Genomic DNA, 21,858 nt, shown 5'->3' on the forward strand with positions numbered 1-21,858 from the left:
TCACGCTGAACAGCTGCATCCATACACATGTGTGATGACATTGACTGCTTATTGGTAGCACATAAATTCAGAGTTGAAAATGATGGCGATCCCAAGCTATCTCATTATATATTCCAAAAAAACTTACAGCCCCAAGCAATTTGGATTAGGGGTGTTCAACGTGTATTGCACAATTTGTTGTCTTTTGCACATCGGCCGTTCATCCATCCTGTTGGGTGCGGAATTTCATTGACTGTATTCTGTTTCTTGTACTTACTGTGAATGCCCGCAAGAAAATGAAGCTCAGGATTGTAAATGGCGACATATATGTACTTTGATAATACATTTACTTTGAACTTTAGATGCCCCCTTCATAGCTAGTCTTATGTCGATTGGAAAAGTGCAAAACATTTTTACTTCCACTACTTCAAGGTCTTGCCCTGGAACTTCCAGGGCCACACTCAAAATGGCGACCCCGCCTCTGAGCTCCTAAAATGGAGGATCAAGAGACTGCAGAAGCTGGAATCTGGAGCGGAATTATATAACGCCAAAATACTGTAGATAAATATCGGTGGACGTTTCGGGTCGAGTCACACTGCATCAGGACCGAACTGGCGGACTGGGGAAGATTCAGCGCGGACACCGCATTCAAATTCTGGCAAAATTCGGCGGGGAAAGGAACCAGGCACAAAATGCTAGAGTCATCGGGCAGTGTCTACGGAGGGAGATAAACAGTCGATTTTTCGGATCGAAACCCTTCACTAAGACTGGAAAGGAAAGGAAAGCGGTGTTGAAGAATTAGCTGCCACTCTCAAGATGGCGGTCGCAGGTTCCCATTCCCTACGACCCTCCAAATATGGTGGTGCGCTGACAAGGACTAGCCAATCAGGGACCGTGTTGTGAGACGGCGGGCTGTCGTTGGCGACGCTATGGGGAGCTTGTGGCGAGCGTGGCCGGCTGTGGCGGTGGGCTTGTTCCCGAAACGGGGCTTGCCCTGTCGCCTCCAGTGCAGGGTTGGCCCGCCGCTCTGGACCGAGGGGCGGGGGCAGCCCCGGAGGGCAGCTCAGTGCGGGCAGAGCCACGGTCACTCGGTGCGCCAGAACTATTCCAGGGAGTGCGAGGAGGCGATCAACCAGCAGATCAATCAGGAGCTCAGCGCTTTCTACGTCTACCTGTCCATGGTGAGAGAGAAGACAGGTTCTCACTCCCCAGCGGGGTGGTCACAGACTCCCGGCCCAGCAGGGAGAACTAGACTGTCTTAACACATCTTCTGAAAAAATCCCAGCAGCGAGAACCAGACCTCATTAATTTGAACACATTTCCCTAAATACCAGCAAGAGAACTAGACAGTCTCACCACACTTCCCGAATACCAGCAGAGAAACAGGACCTCCTAATTTGAACACATTTCCGAATACCAGTAGGGAGAACGAGAATGTCTTACCACATTTTCTGAAAAGTCCTAGCAGGGAGAACCAGACCTCATAATTTCAACATACTTCCCGAATACCAGCAGGAAGAACTAGACAATCTTATCACATTTACTGAAAGATACCAGCAGAGAAAACAGGACCTCATAATTTGACCATAGTTCCCGAGCACCAGCAGGGAAAACCTGACCATCCCAGTAAAGAGACTGGACACGTTCCACTTAACAAAATCCACCAATGTACATTATATCCCGGTAGGGAAACCGTCACACACCAGCAGGAATATCCAGCATAGCCCACGTAGAGCCATAAATCACGACCTAGAAGCAGGCCCTTCAGCCGGTCTAGTACATGCCAAACAATCACCAGGTTATTCTGGTGAACGCAGCAGGCCAAGCAGCATCTCTAGGAAGAGGTACAGTCGACGTTTCAGGCCGAGACCCTTCGTCAGGACTAACTGAAGGAAGAGTGAGTAAGGGATTTGAAAGCTGGAGGGGGAGGGGAAGATGCAAAATGATAGGAGAAGACAGGAGGGGGAGGGATAGAGCCGAGAGCTGGACAGGTGATAGGCAAAAGGGGATATTTTGCCTATCACCTGTCCAGCTCTCGGCTCTATCCCTCCCCCTCCTGTCTTCTCCTATCATTTTGCATCTCCCCCTCCCCCTCCAGCTTTCAAATCCCTTACTCACTCTTCCTTCAGTTAGTCCTGACGAAGGGTCTCGGCCTGAAACGTCGACTGTACCTCTTCCTAGAGATGCTGCTTGGCCTGCTGCGTTCACCAGCAACTTTGATGTATGTTGCTTGAATTTCCAGCATCTGCAGAATTCCTGTTGTTTGACCAGGTTATTCTGCCTTGTTCTATCTGCCTGAGCCTGAATCATAACCCACCATACCCCTCCTATTGAAGTACTTATCGAACCTCGCACTTCCAAATCCCCCCTTAAATATTTAACCTTTTCCCTTAACCCATGACTTCTTGTTCTAGTCCCACCTAACCTCAGTGGAAAAAGTCTGCTTGCATTGACCATATCTATACCTTTCATAATTTTGTATACCTCTATCAAATCTCCCTTCATTCTCCAACACTAATTAAGTGGTGAAGCAAGCATATAAAGGCTGCATAGTGCCTCTAATCCAAGGGTTCCCAACTGGGGTCCATGGACTCCTCAGTTAATAGACTCCATGGCATAAAAACGTTTAGGAAACCCTGCTCTAATCCTTTCATACAGTCTCAATAACTCCAGGAGGATACAAATACAAAAATGTCACCTAATCCCAGCAGTGTTATGCATCGTATATGCTCATATAATCTAAATGTCACTCCTTAAAATTCAATACATTGCCTCTCAACACCATTATCAATTCATACTATCGACTGCCATAGTGTCTTGGCTCGTGGCCCAGGTTTCACCCCTTTTCTTACAGCATCACAACTCCGGTTTAGCCTTTGGTGCTGTCTCTGTGGAGTTTGTACATTCTCCCTATATCTGAATGAATTTATCCTGTAGTTCCACCCCACATCCTAAATATATACAGGTTGGGAGGTTAATTGGCCTCTGTAAATTGCCCCAGGTGTGTAGTTCGACATCAGTGTATATGGGGAGATTAAAATGAGATTATTGTAAATGGGTGCTTGAAGGTCAGTACAGACTTGTGTAGGCCAATAGGCCTGTTTCTGTGCTGTATGACCCATTCTACTGCAATCCAACAGGTTTGCAAATCATAAACACAAAGGATTCTGCAGATCCAAAGGGCTGAAGGAACTCAGCAGGAAAGGCAGCATCTATGGAAATGAATAAACAGTTGACATTTCAAGCCAAGACCCCTCATCAGGACTGGAAAGGAAGAGGGAAGATGCTGGAATAAAAAAAGTGGGAGGAGGGGGATGAGAATTAGCTAGGAGGTGATAGGTGAAGCCAGATGGGTGGGAAAGGAAAAGGGTTAGAGAGGAAGGAATCTGATAGGAGAGGAGAGTTGACTATGGGAGAAAAGGAAGGAGGGGAACCAGAGGGAGGTGATAGACAGGTGAGGAGAAGAGGTAACAGACCAGATGGGGAATGGAAGGGGGGAGACTAAAAGAAAAAAAAAGTTGCCAGAAGTTGGAGAAATCAATGTTCTTGCCATCAGGTTGGAAGCATGATAAATCAGCCATGATGAAATGATGTAGCAGACTTGATGGGCCGAATTGGTTAATTCTGCTCCAATATCTTGCCTAGACAGTATATTAGGTGCTGCTCCTCCACCCTGAGAATAGCCTCAACCTGCCAGGAGGAGACCATGAACCGAAATGTTGGAACAGAAATGAGGATTAGAATTGAAACAGTTGGCCCCATTTTACAAATACAAAAATAAAGTGTGAGCAATTACTTTAGAAGTGACATGTAATAGAGCATTTGTTTCAAATAAAACATTTTCAATAGAAACTATGGCAACAGATAATTCTCGGATGAGATTGAGGCCAAACTCAGTGGCTATCTTTGCAAAAAAGGAACAGGATGACAGAAGCAAATGCTGTTTCCTAGACACCTGAACTAAAAGTAGATGTAATATACTACAGACATCATCCTTAAAGAAAGAACAACTTAACCTTTTAAGTTGAAGACCAATTACCGAATTAGATGTCTGAAATTACCATTTTTGAACAAACATTTTGGATTATTAAAATACGAGCCAGAGGTAAACCCAACAAAGTTGTTTTGAGGTATTCGATGTCATGTGCATAATTGATGCTACATACCAAAGTTAATACCACCTATAGGGTCACATGTCAACTTTCAGTGCTAAGAAGATTAAAGTTTATTTAGCGTGAAGATTGTGGAATTTCCACAATTAATGCAGTGCCACTGAACGATATTATAGTAATGGTTAATAACTGTTTGTAATATAAGAAGCGGTTTAGCTAATTTATGCGTAACATGCTCCCGACAGCAGCATGGGAGTGTTAGTGTGCTTTTAGTATTGGAAGTTGAAGGAGAAATATTGTCCAGGACACTGGGAGCAAAAATCCTGCTCTTTCTCAAAATTGTACCAATTGGATTATTTTCAAAAGTGTCTGGCAATGGCTATCTCCAACAAGAGATTCAAAGCATTTACGGTTGGCATTTAATGGCATTACTTGCTGAGTTTTCATCAGTACCCTGGAGGCCAAATTTGACCAGAAATTCAAATGGACCAGTCACAGCTTCAGGAGAATTGACTCATATCCTGACACCTCAAAGCTCTTCCACATTTTGAATGTTTCACTAACTTGGATGTGTATGGCTCCATCATAACTCAAGAAGCTTGTACCTACCCAGAACAATAATTGGTTGGCACCCTATCCACCACCATAAACATTCATTCTCTCCACCACCATTTCACTGCGTCTGCACTTTGTGTCATTTACAGCAACTGCCGAAGCTGTGATCTCAATCAGCAGGAAGGGCACACACAACAAAAGAATGGGAATATCTTCCCCTCCATGTAACACACTATCCTGACTTGTCATTGCTGTGATCAAATCATAGAACTTAACCAACAACCAACACTCTTATCAAAAATATGATAAATAAGGGTGTGCATTCTGAAAGTGAATTAAAAAATACACCACCTGGAGGGCAGATGAGTATTAACATCTTATCTGAAAGAAGACATTTTCAACAATGGATAGCACACTCAATACAGGGACTGAAACCCACAACCTTCTGATTCAGAGGAGAGAGTGCTACAGCTGAGCTTCAGTAAACTATCTTTAGGAGTGCTAAGAAGCTGGTCGGGTGCCCTGGTTGTAGATAGAAACACAGAAGTGCTGGTTAGGATTCATGAAGTATTACAGCACAGTACAGACCCTTCAGTGTACAATGTCACACTGACCTTTTAACTCACTCTAACCCTTCCCTCCTACATAGCCCTCCATTTTTCTATCATCCATATGCCTATTTAAGAGTTTCTTAAATGTCCTTAGTACATTTGACTCTACAATCACCCTTGGCAGGGTGTTCCACAGAGCTACCAGTCTCTGTAAAAATTATCTCTGACATCCCCCCTAAACTCTCCTCCAAACACTTTAAAATAATGCATCCTCGTCTTAGCCATTTCTGCCCTGGGAAAAAGTGTCTGGCTATCCACTCGGTCTAGGCCTCTTATCACCTTGTACACATTCCTAGGATCTTGACCAACAACAGTGAAAGGAAGATGGGTTATCCCAAAGTGGTGTGCACTTTGAGAACGTTACATATGATATTCAGGAGCTACAGTTGTCAGGGGCAGGAACAACATGTAATCCTCATTCCTGATTCCCTTTGAAAAGGTGATGGTAGTTTGCCACATGAAGTACTGACTTATTGGTGAACGTGCTTCCACAGTGTTGTTGCGTAAGAAATTCCAGGTTAAGACCCAGTGACAGAGGAGCAATCAGACAATTTACCTCAAGCCAGGATAGTATTCAACTTGGAGACGGACAGGATTGATGCCTTTGCCAAACATCATCAGCCCTTGTCCTCCGAGGTGGTGGTGGTTGCACTTGTGGAAAATACTGTTGAAGTATTTGTGATTGCAGTAGGTTTATTAGATGCTACAATGCAATGTGATGGAGTGTGTAAAAAATTAGGGTGATATTGGTGCTCCAGTGAAATAGGCTTTATCTAGGATTGTTATGATTTTCTTCAGTGTTGTAGGTCTACTCACCCACGCAGATGGACAGTTTTCCATTATCCTCCTGACGTATGATGCTGGAAGGGCTGTGGATAATCAAACCTCTTCACTTAAGCCCATCACCCCTACTGAGCCATAGGCCGCTGACAGCAGCTCGCCAGAGTCCTCTGTCCTGGCCCAATCTTTCAAGTTGTCCCCAGGTGTAGACCTTTATCTTGGTCTATGCTTATCCTTCCTCTTCCTGGGATGAGGTCTATTGGCCTTACAGTAGCTCTAGGGTTTTACGGGATGGGGTTGCTAGCCTCCGCCTTTTGGAGTTGAGATTGGGACCGTCCTTGGCGGAAGATGTGGGGAGTCAAAAGTTGTCCAATAATCTTCCTACTGACTAAGCTGCAGTTACAGCCACAAGGCTTTATGTGACTCGTCCCACTAAATTTACAGTACCAACATTGCTTGTTTTTGTTTCAGTCATATTACTTCGACCGTTATGATGTTGCTTTGAGAAACTTTGCCAAGTTTTGCTTGGAGCAGTCTGCTGAAGAGCAGAAGCATGCTGAGAAGCTGATGGAGTTTCAGAATATGCGTGGAGGCAGCATTGTCCTGTATGATATCAAGGTTAGTGGGAGAGAAGTATCCCCATCATCTTCATCACTTTTCTCATCCCGTCTTTTGAAATAAGAATAACTTTACAAGATGAGGGTGTTGGATAGGTGATCGTAAGTCATTTTCAGTATAACTTCGGTAATAGTGTCGGTGTGCAGAGTGACCTGTGTGTCAATCCAATTGAATCCCTGAAGTCAAAGTGCGGGTAACTTAATTACTTACTGTCCATTATGCCGCTGGTGTTTAGGGAAGCAATGAAGATCCTCTATCTCCGTCTGTACAGAAAGGTTCTTCATTGCTGTTTCCATAACAATCGCTTTTTGATAAGTCAGGGTTGTTAGCCCTGAGCTGAACCCCCAAACCCAGAGGATTTGTGGACCACTCTGAGTCTGGCTTCTACCCTTTGACCTGCTTGGCATGGGTGACCCTACCAGGAGCCAAAGCACAAGACCCTGACTCCAGCCAACATAGCTCTCCGGGACATTGAGGCACGCAAGCCTCCAAACCCTATGACAACGTTGTGCAGGGAAAGCAGAGGTATAAAAGGTCATGAGGGACACACAATGTGAAAGCACGTAGTGTTTTCCTGGGGAGGGGTGTTAAAAACAAGAAGGCATGCGTTTAAAGCCAGAGGCAAGAGATTTAAGTGGGACATCAGGGGCAGCTTCTTCTCACAAGGGGTAGTGTGTATTTGGAGTGGGCTGCCAGTGGGTTGAGGTGGGCAAATCTTGATAAGGATATGAATAGGAGAGGTTTAAAGGGCTGTGGGCCAAATGCAGGTAGATGGGACTAACTCACTGGACAATGCAGTCAGCATGTTAGGATGAATGCTGTATGATTGTAATAAGGAACACAAATAGCGCATTGGGCTTTATGCAAGAGAGTTTGAGAATAACAGTAATGTCTTCTTACTGGAATTACATCAGCTCTGATTAGCCATGTTCTTAATGAATGGTAGAACAGATACAAAAGATCAAAATGGCCTTTTCTACTTAATTTCTATTTGTGAACAGAAGGGCCTGTATATGGCAGCATTATTTGCCATTATCATTCTTGTTGAAAGAGGTTGGGAGGAGCTTTAGCCGACACAAGTGATATAGATTTTATACACGTTACACAGTACAGGCACTTTGTGTCAGAGGTGGAGCTGGAACCTGTTTGTTAATAGAGCCCCAATCATACATTCTATTGGACGCTGTGAAGCTTCTCGTGTTTTCAGAAACCTTTCCAGGATGAATGGGGCAGCGGCTTAGAGGCAATGGAGCATGCATTGGAGCTTGAGAAAGAGGTCAATCAAAGCATTCTGAACCTGCACAAGCTGGCAAGTGAACAGAACGATCCAAATGTAAGTATGTAAACCTCATCAAATCATGGGCAGAGTGATTTTATGCTCAAATTTATTGTGCGTAGTTTGGAGGAGTATTCAAAGGCAGCAGTTGGAAATGCAAAGGTCTACGGAGAGTAAAAGGCCTGAAGGTGGTGTCCAAGGAGACATCATCAGGAAACACGGTTTCAATCTGAAACATTGAGTATTTATTTCCTGCCACAGATGCTGTACGAGCCACTGAGTTCTTCCAGCACTTTGTTTTGTTGCTTCAGAGGTACTTCAATTGACTCAATTCTGGAGAAACAGATTTAAGATAACTGGCAAAAAAAATCAGTCTAGCCATAACAGTGAAAATAAAAATGTTTTGAGATCTGAAATGTTCTGGTTGAACATTCAAGGAAGCAATTTCAACAGATACGTTCAAAGGGGAACTGAGAAACAGCTTGAGAAAAAAAGTCCAGAGGATGATACCAAAGTTCTGGGTCTGTGATTTATGAATTGGACCGTGGTTCTCAGCATACATTTATCAATCCTTGTCAGAATCACAAATATGTTGTGACATGGGGAAAGAGAATGAAGAAGATAGTGATGTACTGGTTGTGGGTTGGTTTATTGTTCGTTCAGAAATCTGATGGTGAAGAGAAAAAAGCTGTTCCTAAAGCACTGAGTTCGAGGTACATTCATTATCAAAGTATGTATGCAGTATACAATTCTGAAATTCATCTTCTCGAGACAGCCATGAAGCAAAGAAAGCATGGAAGCCACTCAAAGAAAAGCATCAACCCCCCTCCACACAAAAAAAAAACAAATTGTACAAATGGCACAGCAACAGGAACTTCAAACCACTGTCCCCCATTCACAAAAAAACAAATACCTGTAGTGCAAATGGAAGCAAGAAAGAATGGGTGAAAACACAGAATATCAAAAACAGAAAACAGAAAAAATCCAAGCGAACCATGGTCCAATTCATAAATCGCAGACCCAGAACTTTGGTATCATCCTCTGACAGCACTGAGGGAGAGACAGAGACCGTTCGAATGCAGTGCCCTTCCCTTAGGACCAGCATATGCAGTGTGTGTCTTCCCAGACAGTACCTCCTCCCAGATGGTAGCAATGAGAAGAGGGCATGTTCAGGGTGATGGGGATCCTTAATGACTGATGCTGCCTTTTTGATGCATCACCTTTTGAAGATGTCCTCGATGCTGGGGAGGCTAGTGTTTGTAATGGAGCTGGTTGAGTTTGCAACCCTCTGCAGTTTTTTTCTAATCCTGTGCAGTGGCCCCTCCGTACCAGACCAGTTAGAATGCTCTCCGCGATACATCTGTAGAAATGTTGGAAGAGAAATTTTATAATTCTGCCTGATGTCATTCACCTTGGAAGAGTATACTTTAAATTCCCCCCAGCCTTGATTACCAACAATGAACCTGGAAGGAGAGCACACATCGTTTCCCTCATGAGAGGTAGACAAAAGTTACACACAATAGAGCAAAACCTGGACTGAATTTCCTATCAATAATTTACAAAAGCCAGTCCCGCATCAGTTACTCTGCATTAAATACCAGGTAATAAAACCAATGATTGAAACCTCCTCAACAGTTTGCTCTCCTTAGTAAATTTCTCTGCACCATGTAGTGAACTTGGCACTTCTTGATTATTTGAAGTGTATAAAGAAGCTTTTCCATTTTCAAGAAACAAAGTATTATTATTATTATTATGTCTGTTGCCTATACAAAGGGATCTGGGAGTACAGATCCACAATTATTTGAAAGTGGTGTCTGTTATGTTTTGTAACTTCAAAATATTAAACTCATTTAGAGGAAGACATGTGAGTCTAACTTCGGGTTTACTTTAAGCGAGGTGCGCATTTATCAATTGGTAGCATAATGATGTAGGCAATTTGCGTATTTATACGTACAGTATAACCCATAATGAATTATTGAAATGAACCAAAAATGCTTAACCTATATGTTTGTGTGTGTGTATATATATACACACAAACACACACACATACATTAATACAAGATTATTCAAATAATAAAAAAAATTATATACACAACAGTCTCACAGGTAGATAGGGTCGTAAAAAGCGCTTTTGGCACATCAGCCTTCAGAAGTGAGAGAGTGAGAGTATTGAATACAGGAAGTAGGATGTTATGTTGAAGTTGTATAAGACATTGGTGAGGTCTAATTTGGAGTATTTATGTGCATCTATGTACAGGAAGTATATCAATAAGATTGAAATACAGAGAAAATCTACAAGGATATTGCCAGGGCTTGAGGATCTGTGTAATAGGGAAAGGTTGAATAGGTTAGGACTTTATTCCCTAGAGCAGCCGTTCCCATCCTTACTTATACCATGGATCAATACCATTCAGCAAGGGGTTCATGGACCCCAGGCTGGGAATCCTTGTCCTACATTATAAGAAAATGAGAGGAGATTTGATAGAAGTATACAAAATTATGAGGGGTATAGATAGGGTATATGCAAGTAGGCTTTTTTCCACTGAGGTTGGGTGAGACTAGAACTAGAGGTCATGGGTTAAGGATGAAGGGTGAAATGTTTAAGGGCAACATGAGGGGAAACATCTTCACTCAGAGGGTGAAAGCGTGGAATGTGCTATCAGTGGAAATGGTGAATGCAGGTTCTATTTCAACATGTAAGAGAAATTTGGAAAAGTATATGCATGGGAGAGGTACAGAGAGCTATGGTCCAAGCGCAGGTTGATGGGATGAGACAGAGTATCAGTTCAGCATGAACAAGATGGGCTGAAGGGCCTGTTTCTGTGCTATAGTGCTCTATGACTTATTGATATTCATCTTAAGGTTAAAATATACTGGTCTCATCCCCAAGTGAGCAAACTGCACCTTGGAATTTATGTAGATTTTTTTTTAATTCTAGCGTCTGGCAAAATATCAAATAAAATTTTGCACCAAACCACATATTAGGACAGAACCATCAAAGTGTGTTTCTTTCGATCATAGGGATTTTGGTTCAAAGCCCACTGAATTTACAGGCAATTTTGGTTTATTTTTGCACAAATTGGGATAGAGCCCAGTTTTATATTTAATAAATAAAATTACATTAGCAATATTTATATATTCAAAGATCCAGTTGGAACTTCAATGTTTTGTAACTCTCCATAAATATATTTATGTGTAGCAGGATATCAATACCTTAAATTTCATCTGAGTAGCCTCCAACCTCATGGCATGAATACTGATTTCTCCCTTCTGTAAAAGAGATTTATTCCCCATTCTGATCTTTTACCTCTTCTCACCTGCCTATCACTTCTACCTGGGTCCCCTCCTCCTCCCCTTTCTCTGTGGTGCACTTTCTTCTCCTATCAAATTCCTTCTTTACCAGTCCTTTACCTTTCCTACCCACCTGCCATCACAAATCACCCTCCAGCTAGCCTCCTTTCCCTCCCTTCAACTTTTTATTGTTGCATCTCCCCCCCCCCACCACTTCCTACTCAGTCCCGAAGAAGGTCTTTGCTCAAAACGTTGACTGTTAATTCGTTTCCATAGCTCCTGCTATGAGTTCTTTCAGCATTTTGCGTGTGTTACTTTGGATTTCCAGCGTTTGCAGATTTTCTCATGTTTATGAAAAAGTTTATACTTTTTGATCAGTAGATGGCTCTCTTACACATAGAAATTAATAGAAGCTAAAAGTGTTTGGATGTAATATCTTTCAGATGAGATGTGCACAGAAACTGTCAGACCAAATGCTTTTAAAGGGTAAGTATAGCTAGATGGTCAGCCAAAACACGTTGGGCCAAAGGACCATTTTCTGTGCCGTATGAATCTGAGATGACCAGAAGCTCAGTCGAGCTGTCCTTTAAGGAACATACTAAGAGTAGTAGAGGGAGAAAGATTTGAAAATAAATACATTCTTAAGGACAAATAAAGGCACATTAACACTGATAGATAGTGATTAAAATCAGAGGAGTGCCAGTGAGAGATATCAGAAAAAGATTGCTTATACAGAGGTTCAGAGACATGATAACCAATCTGATTTGTGAGAAGTTTAGAACTTGAAATTTGTCTCACCATTCTTCTTCAAACTTGGATGAGTATGCTGCATTAAAACCTGTGTGGATGAGTGTGTGCCTACAAAGACCTACTATACATTCCCAAACCAAAAGCCATGGATGAACCAGGAGGTACATTGTCTGCTGAAGGCTAGATCTGTGGCATTCAACTCTGGCGACCCAGGCCTGTACCAGAAAACAGGTATGATTTGTGGAGGGCTATTTCAAGGGCAAAAAGGCAATTTCAAATGAGGCTGGAGGCGACATTAGATGCGTGACAACTCTGGCAGGGTTTGCAAGACATTACTTCTTACAAAGTAAAACCCGATAGCATGAATGGCAGTGATACTTCATTACCAGATGAACTCAACGCCTTCTATGCCCGCTTTGAAAGGGAGAACACAACTACAGCTGTGAAGATCCCTGCTGCACCTGATAACCCTGTGATCTCTGTTTCAGAGGCCTACGTTAGGCTGTGTTTAAAGAGAGTGAACCTTTGCAAGGCAGAAGGTCCCAATGGAGTACCTGGTAAGGCTCTGAAAACCTATGCCAACCAACTGGCCGGAGTATTCAAGGACATTTTCAACCTCTCACTGCTACGGGTGGAAGTTCCCACTTGCTTCAAAAAGGCAACAATTTTACCAGTACCTAAGAAGAATAATGTGAGTTGCCTTGATGACTGTCGCCCGGTAGCACTCACATCTACAGTGATAAAATGCTTTGAGAAGTTTGTCATGACCAGACTGAACTCCTGCCTCAGCAAGAACCTGGACCCATTGCAATTTGCTGAACGCCACAATAGATCAACAGCAGATGCAATCTTAACTGCTTTAGACCACCTGGGCAACACAAACACCTATGTCAGGATACGATCATTCCCACAATCCTGATTGAGAAGTTGCAGAACCTGGGCCTCTGTACCTCCCTCTGCAATTGGATCCTCAACTTCCTAACTGGAGGACCACAATCTGTGCGGATTGGTGATAACATCTCCTCCTCGTTGACTATCAACACTGATGCGGTTCAGGCGTTTGTGCTTAGCCCACTGCTCTACTCTCTAGATACCCATGACTGTGTGACTAGGCATAGCTCAAATACCACCTATAAATTTGCTGATGATACGACTATTGTTGGTAGAATCTCAGATGGAGACGACACAGCGCACAGGAGTGAGATATGCCAACTAGTGGAGTGGTGTCGCAGCAACAAGATTGCACTCAACGTCAGTAAGACGAAAGAGCTGATTGTGGACTTCCAGAAGGGTAAGAAGAAGGAACACACACCCATCCTCTTAGAGGGATCAGAAGTGGAGAGAGTGAGCAGTTTCAAGTTTCTGGGTGTCAAGATCTCTGAGGAGCTAACCTGGTCCCAACATATCGATGCAGTTGTAAAGAAGGCTGTTATACTTCATTAGGAGCTTGAGGAGATTTGCTATGTCAACAAATACACTCAAAAACTTCTATAGATGTACCATGGAGAGCATTCTGACAGGCTGCATCACTCTCTGGTATGGAGGGGGTGAGGGGCTACTGCACAGGACCAAAAGAAGCTGCAGAGGATTGTAAATTTAGTCAGCTCCATCTTGGGTACTAGCCTACAAAGTACCCAGGGCATCTTCAGGGAGCAGTGTCTCAGAAAGGCAGCATCCATTAGTAAGGACCTCCAGCACCCAGGGCATGCCCTTTTCTCACTGTTACCATCAGGTAGGAGGTACAGAAGCCTGAAGGCACACACTCAGCGATTCAGGAATAGCTTCTTCCCTTCTGCCATCTAATTCCTAAATGGATATTGAATCTTTGGACACTACCTCACTTTTTTTTTAATTATAGAGATTTTTGTTTTTGCATGTTTATTTTAAATCTATTCAATATACATAATTGATTTACTTGTTTATTTATTATTATTATATTTTCCTCTGCTAGATTATGTATTGCATTGAACTACTGCTGCTAAGTTAACAAATTTCACATCACATGCCGGTGATAATAAACCTGATTCTGATTCAGTCAAAAGAGCAGTGATTGATACTCCTAACAGTCATAGCATGTGGTGGTTTTGGAGTTTGTGTTTCCCGTGTTGGATGAATTAAGCGATGATGTTGAGAAACTCCTCATGGTTACGTTTTCTTCCTGTTACAGCTATGCGAGTTCTTGGAGGCAAACTACTTGAATGAACAAGTCATAGCCATTAAGAAGCTTGGGGATCACATAACCAACCTGAAGAAATTGGGAGCTCCTGAGGATGGTATGGGAGAGTACCTGTTCGACAAGCACTCTCTGGGTGGGGACAGTTAATGACATGCTTTGATAAATGCATCCTCTTAGGGAATGCCCTGTGCTTGGCTTTTATCATTTTCTGCAAATCTTTCCAAATCTACAGAAAAGATTCCTATATTCACCTGAGAGATGTGTTGCGGTAGATCCCAGTGCCCCCACTGTTAAATTAGAACAATTGTTGCCAATCTAATCCTGGTTAATGTAGGGCCAGATTAAAGATGACTTTGAAAAATACTGTGTGTAGAACATGTTGCCATCTGTTTCCAAATAAAACCTGATAAACTGGACCACTTTGTCTGCTGTTTTTGTTGGATCAGGAGGAGAACTTAGTCAGTGCATGAGTATGGCAGTTATGTCCTTATTCAGGAAGGGTAGATTTGCAGGATTAACTCCTGTAGTAGTAGTAGTATGCAATCACTCAAGTCAAAAATGATCATACCACCATAAGACATGGGAATTGGGCTGCTCGGCTCATCAAGTCTGCTCTGACATTCCATCATGGCTGATTTATTATCCCTCTCAACTCTATTCTCCTGTCTTCTCCCTGTAACCTCTGATGCCTTTAATAACAAAGAACCTATCAACCTCTGCCTTAAGTGTACCCAATGATTTGGCCTGCATGGCTGTCTATGGCAATAAATTCCATCCTATGGCTAAAGAAATTTTCCCTCATCTCTGTTCTAAAAGCACATCCCTCAATTCTGTGCCCTCTGGCCATAGACTCCCCACTATAGGAAACATCCTCTCCACATTCACATTATCCAGACCCCCCAATTTTCAAAGTTCAAAATAAAATTTGTTATCAGAATACATACATGTCAGCACATACAAACCCTGAGATTTTTTTTCTACGGCATACTTGGCAAATCTATAAAACAGTAATTGTAAACTGTAAACATCAGGAACTATAATCTGTAAACAAACTGTGCAAATGCAGATATAAACAAATTCAATAGGTTGCAATGAGATCCCTCCAACTCATTCTTCTAAACTCTAGCAAGTACAGGCCCAGAGCTATCAAACGCTCATTTGTTAACCCTTTCACTCCTGGAGATCATTCTCATGTACCTCCTCTGGACTCTCTCCAATGCCAGCACATCTTTTCTTAGGATAAGATGCCCAAAACTGCTTATAATACTTCCAAGTGTGGTCTGATCAATGCCTTATATAGCTTCAGCATTATATCCTTGCTTTTGTATTCTAGTCCCCTTGAAATGAATGCTATCATTGCATTTGCCTTTCTTACCACCGACTCAGCCTGCTAGTTAACATTTAGAGAATCCTGTACGAGAACACCCAAGTCTCTCTGAACCTCTGATTTTTCAACTTTCTCCCCAGTTAGAAAATAGTCCAGTTAAGAGATTGTCTACTTGTGGCTGTAGAGACTGATCTGGGATCACCACGGGACATAATTCAGGATGTTATGGTGGATTTCCTTAATGGAAAATTGCTATGTGTGATTTTGTTCAATGTGGGGAGGCTGATGCATGGCAGCCACCAGACTGTACTTGATAGATGGGTGACCCTACCAAGATGTAAGTTCCAGACAGCATACAAGAATTCACAAGCCACTGTGACTATCCTAGAAGAAGTAACTCCTGTAACTGGTGCAACACACACAAAATGCTGGAGGAAATGAATACACAGTCGACATCCGGCGCCGAGATCCCTCATCAGGAAGGGTCCTGCATTTTGTGTGTGTTTGTCTAGATTTCCAATATGCAAGATTTCTTATGTGCTGTAATTGGTGTGGCCTCCTGTATATCAGTGAGACCCGACGTAGATTGGGAGACTGCTTCGCCGAGCACCTACACTCTGTCTGCCAGAAGAAGCAGGATCTCCCGGTGGCCACCCATCGTAATTCCACTTCCCATTCCCATCCCGATATGTCAATCCATGGCTTCCTCTACAGTCGCGATGAGGCCACACTCAGGTTGGAGGAACAACATCTTATATTCTGCCTGGGTAGCCTCCAACCTGGTGGCATAAACATCGATTTCTCAAATGTCCGGTAATGCCCCACCCCCTCTCCTTTACCATTCTCTCACCTTATATCCTTGTCTACCCATCACCTTCCTCTGGTGCTTCTCCCCCCATTTCTTTCTTCCATGGCCTTCTGTCTTCTCCGTTCTCCAGCCCCGTATCTCTTTCACCAATCAACTTGCCAGTTCTTTACTTCATTCCTCCCCCTCCCGGTTTCAACTATCAGGTCTCCCCACCCCCCCCCCCACCTTTTAAATCGAATCCTCATCATTTTTTCTCCAGTCCTTAGCCCAAAACATTGAATTAGTTTTTTTCCTCAGATGCTGCCTAGCCTGCTGAGTTCCTCCAGCATTTTGCTGCCATTTCAGTGGTCACTTTCAAATTCTCGCCTGAATGTTTCACAGTGTTTTCCAATTACAATATTCACTGTTAAAATGTGGGAAACATGTCAATAATTTTGTCCAGAGTAAGCCCTCACAAATACATTGTGATCATAGCTTAGAAATTTGATCAAATAGGTTGAGTACTCCTTAACCAAAATGCTTGGGGCCAGAAATGTTTTGATATTTTGGATTTTTTTTGCACTTTGGAATATATAATAAGCTTGGGTTTGTCATCATTTCCAACTGTGAATTTATGTGCTGCTGGTCAGCTGTCTTTGTTTTACACTTGTTCATCACACATATGTACTTAACAATAAACATTATTACACACCATTCATATAATGAAAATATAATGTGTGCAGGGTAACAAAAGCAGCATTGGGAGAATATCTGAATCTGCTGTTGAACAATAACAAACAACGGCAGGCTTTCAGTCCCCACCTACGATGCTGCGTTTTGAGCAAAAGATTACAGTACACTCTATTTGTATTTTATTATTTCTTTTGGTTTTATGAAAGGTATAAAACCAATCAGCAACATAGACTTGTTGTGGTGCTAGATTTTCGTGATCAGCAGATGCTTTAAAAATTTAATGCCATGCCTTTTCTTAAATTTCTGCAACCAGCTTGCAGAATATTCACAATTACCTTCAATTTTCAGTTCATCGTGACAAATCTTTGTTTTATGATCAGCATACCGTTAAGCGGCACATATTCACTCCAACATTAATGATACATGATCAAGATCTCCGTTCCTCACTTCATGCAATGTTTTCCTATTTTTCAATTAACTTCTATTCATTACATGTGACATCACTTCTCAGAATTGTTTGTGATGTGCTGAGACCTGGGAATTTTCCATTTGTGATGTCATGTCAGCGTTCGATAAGAATTTGGATTTTGGATTTTCAGATAAGGAGCTTTCAACTTGTCGCTATTACGAGATGGAATTGTCTTTATCTTGAAGGAAACAGTTCAAATTTGGGTCTCAGATAAGTTAGTTGCTAGTTTCAGGAGTGGTAAATTGGTCAATTTAGAGCAAGAGGATTAGGTAAAAATGGATTATTTGAGGAAGTCTCTTCCACAATTATTTTTCAAATATTAGAAAGCGATTGGCAAGTCGTGATGGACATCAACACAAAATGCTGGAGGAACTCAGCAGGCCAGGCAGCCTCTATGGCAAAGAGTAAAGTCGACATTTCGGACTGAGAGTCTACAGCAGGACTGGAGAAAAAGGAGATAAGGAGTCAGTTAGAAGGTGGGTGAGGGAGGGAGAAACACAAGGTGATAGATGAAACCCAGGGTAGGAGGTGTTAGGTTGACTGGTGAGAGAGATACAGGTCCGGAGAAGGGGGAAGCTAATAGGGGAGCACAGAAGGCCGTGGAAGAAGGGAAAGGGGGAGGGGCACCAGAGGGAGGAGATGAGCAGGCAAAGATAATCTGAGAGAGGAAAAAAGGGATGGGGAATGGTGAAGTGGGGGCATAACCGAAAGCTCAAGAAATCAATGTTCTTGCCATCAGGTTGGAGGCTTCCCATACAGAATACAAGGTGTTGCTCCTCCAACCTGAGTGTGGCCTCATTGTGACAGTAGAGGCCAAAGACTGACACGTGAAAATGGGAAGTGGAATTAAAATGGGTGGCCTCTAGGTGATCCTGCACTTTCTGGCTCAGCGAAGCGGTCTCCCAATCTACATCAGGTCTCACCAATATACAGGAAGCCACAATGGGAGCACTGGATACAGATGACCCCAACATCTGAGTGTCACCTCTCCTGGAAGGACTGTTTGGGGCCCTGAATGGTAGTGAGGGAGGTGGTGTATAGGCAGGTGTAGCACTTGTTCCATTTGCAAGGATAAGTGCCAGGAGAGAAATCAGTGGGGAGAAAATACTCTTTAGATGCTGAGATCAACCAGCATTTTTGTGTGTTGCTTAGATTTCCCAGCATCTACAGATTTTCTCATTTTTTGCTGGTCAGGTTTGTCCAGTCAGATGTCCAGAAGTGGTTATTTTATGTCATTCTGGAAATTTACAGCATATGTTGGAGTGCTTCTTGCTTGCCATATGAGGCTTTCCCCCCCAAGGCTGAAATAGCTAGCACGAGGGGGTACAGTTTTAAGGTGCTTGGAAGTAGGTACAGAGATGTCAGGGGTAAGTTTTTTAAAAAAAAAATGTAGACTGGTGAGTACATGGAAGGGGCTGCCAGTGGCAGAAACAACAGGGTCTTTTGAGAGACTCCTGGATGGATACACGGAGCTTAGAAAAATAGAGGGCTATGGGTAAGCCTAGGTAGTTCTAAGGCAAGGACATGTTCAGCACAGCTTGTGGGCCTGTAGTGTACTGTAGGTTTTCTACATCGACACCCTACAACAATGCCCAGCCAAGTGCACTAGAAGTTGAGATGAAAAGGTTGCAAAATGAGAAAAATGCTAACACTCAATCATGAAGTAGTTTACATCCCCCAAGAAAAACCCAACAGCATATGCATATTGCTATATTTATACTCTATTCTTGGTTGGTGCAACTGTAATGAATTCCTATTTCCCTCAGGATCAATAAAGTATGACTATGTATTCTTGGAATGAAATAAGCCTCCTGATTCAACCAAGGCTATGGAATTTCTACAGGGAAGATAGAGTCGCAAGACAACCTAGACTTCTGTGCACTAGTGCCTGGAAAAGCACTGGAACCCATTTCCAAAAGCAGCATAAATTAAGAGGCAAAACATTGAGAGATTCAAGGTAGCATCGTCTATTCTCCAATAGGGAGCTGTAGCCTATTATTGGATCATACAACACCACTAATGTTGGTTGGATTCTGTATCAGTCCTCAGGAACCAAAGCAGTTTTATTAAAAAAAAATCATTCTGCAAGGCCTAAAAATCACCAACCCAACTTCTAGCACCTTCAAAAGTCATTTCCTTCTTAGTGGCAGAAGAGGAAAATATCTATCGATACCTTTCCTTGTTTGTGCTGTTGAAAGTGTCCTAATGAAGGGTCTTGGCTAGAAACAATCCCTTGTTTATTCCTCTCTACAGAAGCTGCCTGACCTAGCAAATTCATGCATTTTGTGGGTGTTGCTCTGGCTTTCCAGTATCAGCAGACCTAAAACTTCAAGGCAAACAAGTGGACACTTTCAATGAAGGAAATAGTAAAAGCATTGCTACAACCCACTTTTTACCAACTTTTATTTAAGCAACAAATCCTCAGTTGTGCCACATGGTTTACAAATGTCTTTTAGAAACCAGGTACAAAGATTGAAAATCTCACAGTAGAAATACCTTTTCACTTATTTCACAAACAAGTGAACACCCAATTCAAAAATGACAATTACCAAAAACCGACTCAATTAAAAGAATCATCTATCAAGAGAAAGGTATTGAAGTATGCTGAAAATAGAACAGGCACACTGATTTCCTGAGGTTTGGCGTTTTAGCTGCTCTCCTCTCCCAGTGTATGCTTGTCAAAGAGGTACTCGGCCATGCCGTTCTGGGGCGCCCCCATGCGGGTCAGATTGGTGATCATGTCTCCAAGCTTCTTGATGGCTTCGACCTGCTCATGCAAGAAGTGGGTTTCCAGGAAGTCGCACATCTAAAAGAAAAACGAACAGCATTTGTCTTTAGACCCAATTATCAAACTAAAAATAAGTAATGCCTTTGGAACTAACAAAGCACGAGGCCAATTAATTATTGTTCGAGTTAAAAATGATCCCCTACATTTAAAATTCAGAACTTAACTGATAAAGTTTCTACCGTTTATTGAGAGAAAAGCAAGTACCATCGTGATGTACTACGTGATCCGCGCTGTAAACATGTTTACAGTTTGCACGGTCTCGCTCGATTAGTTGTGGGAGATGCTTAATTTCAGATTTAAAAAGCTAGCTCTTGTGTAGCAAACGGGTCAATATTTACATGAGGGTCGTTCTTGTCAGAAGCGAGTTTGTGGAGCTCCAGGAGAGACTGGTTCACGGTCTTCTCCAAGTGAAGAGCGCACCGCACAGCTTCCAGGCCATTGCTCCATTCATCTCGGTCAGGTTTCTGTATGGGGAGGGGGACAAGGAAAAGTTTGAAATATTAAAAAAAATTAAACTTGTTCAGGAACAACTTCAAAAAGAATGCGACTATAAGTAGCCACTGACCGCAACGTCCTGGAGGATAACACGTCCTCCACGTTGGTTTTGGAATTTGACCAGCTTCTCTACATGTTCCCGCTCCTCGTGGGACTGATCCTTGAAAAACTTGGCGAAGTTCTTCAACGCCACATCATCCCGATCGAAGTAAGCAAACTGGAAGTAGTTAAAGACTGAAATCAGCTTCTTGAAACACGCCGGAGATACTAAAGAGTACTCAGATGCACCAAAGCTCGGCGCGGAGCAGAACAATCACAACGACGGGGCCGGGCTATTTACAAATTATTTAAGATTAGAAATCGTGCACTTTCACTACAAATCGTCAGCGGAGTCGCAACTCCCTTTGTACAACCCTCCAGCGGCCATTATCTAGTGTGCGTGTGGAGCTGCTATAGTGCAGCAGAGAACAAAGACCCATGAACCATGAAACAAAAGCTCTTGGCATAAAGTTTCTTTCCCCGTTCGACACAAGTGTTCAGTAGTACCAGAGAGACTATCCCCTCACCGCCGAGGCCAGACACACATGCATTTTAAGAGTAGCTTCCCCACTGGGTTAGTTAGATGACTTACCATCGACAGGTAGACGTAAGAGGCATACAGCTCCATGTTGATCTGCCGGTTGACGCTGGCCTCGCATTCCTGGTGGTAATTCTGGCGCACTTGAGCAGACATCCTGCACGAGTTCGGTACAAAAAAGGTTGCTTCAAAAAAAGTTCTTTTTTAGTTTTTAAAAAAAAGGTAAGGAGGTTTTGGCGCGGTCTGGGTTCTATTCCGTTCAAACACTGTTGAAGCAAGAATACAACCCGGATTCTGAGCTCCAGCCCCCGCCGCTCCTCTATTTAAAGAGCTGAGCCACCACCCACCATGAGACCGCCCATCATTATGATTCAGCAAAAAAAATCTGCCGGCTCGTTAACTCCTGCAGCGCCGGTTTCGCAACGCAGGCGCCACGGATGCTGTTCGACCCACTGGACAAGGTTGAGAGCAAAAAGAATCAGAGTTGAATTGGAATGAGTGATGCAGGGATACAGGGACATAAGGTCACCCCGAGGGATGAGTGAGGAGCTGGCCAGAGATGACTGGTAGGGTA

At 42.9% G+C, this 21,858-nt stretch overlaps 2 protein-coding genes across 3 annotated transcripts; one reads left to right on the forward strand and one right to left on the reverse strand.

The window, feature by feature from the left end:
- The first annotated feature begins 456 nt into the window (after positions 1-456).
- LOC134354113 (ferritin heavy chain-like) lies at positions 457-14,558 on the forward strand. 2 transcript variants are annotated; one of them, XM_063062895.1, is made up of 5 exons: positions 457-1,160; positions 6,509-6,655; positions 7,863-7,988; positions 11,666-11,708; positions 14,140-14,309. In XM_063062895.1, the coding sequence occupies exons 1-5, from the start codon at positions 909-911 to the stop codon at positions 14,172-14,174; spliced, it is 603 nt and encodes a 200-aa protein (XP_062918965.1). In that variant the 5' UTR covers positions 457-908; the 3' UTR covers positions 14,175-14,309. The 2 variants fall into 2 exon arrangements, with proteins under 2 accessions (XP_062918965.1, XP_062918964.1); XM_063062894.1 differs by lacking the exon at positions 11,666-11,708 and having other exon boundaries at positions 14,140-14,558.
- Positions 14,559-19,810: 5,252 nt separating this feature from the next.
- LOC134354116 (ferritin heavy chain-like) lies at positions 19,811-21,585 on the reverse strand. Its single transcript, XM_063062897.1, has 4 exons — positions 21,339-21,585; positions 20,778-20,924; positions 20,551-20,676; positions 19,811-20,230 (listed from the first exon to the last, which is right to left on the reverse strand). Exons 1-4 carry the CDS (start codon positions 21,438-21,440, stop codon positions 20,072-20,074), a joined length of 534 nt encoding a protein of 177 aa, XP_062918967.1. The 5' UTR covers positions 21,441-21,585; the 3' UTR covers positions 19,811-20,071.
- Between the last annotated feature and the right edge of the window lie 273 nt (positions 21,586-21,858).

This window comes from Mobula hypostoma, chromosome 11, assembly GCF_963921235.1.
Source record: "Mobula hypostoma chromosome 11, sMobHyp1.1, whole genome shotgun sequence".
Lineage (NCBI taxonomy): Eukaryota > Metazoa > Chordata > Chondrichthyes > Myliobatiformes > Myliobatidae > Mobula > Mobula hypostoma.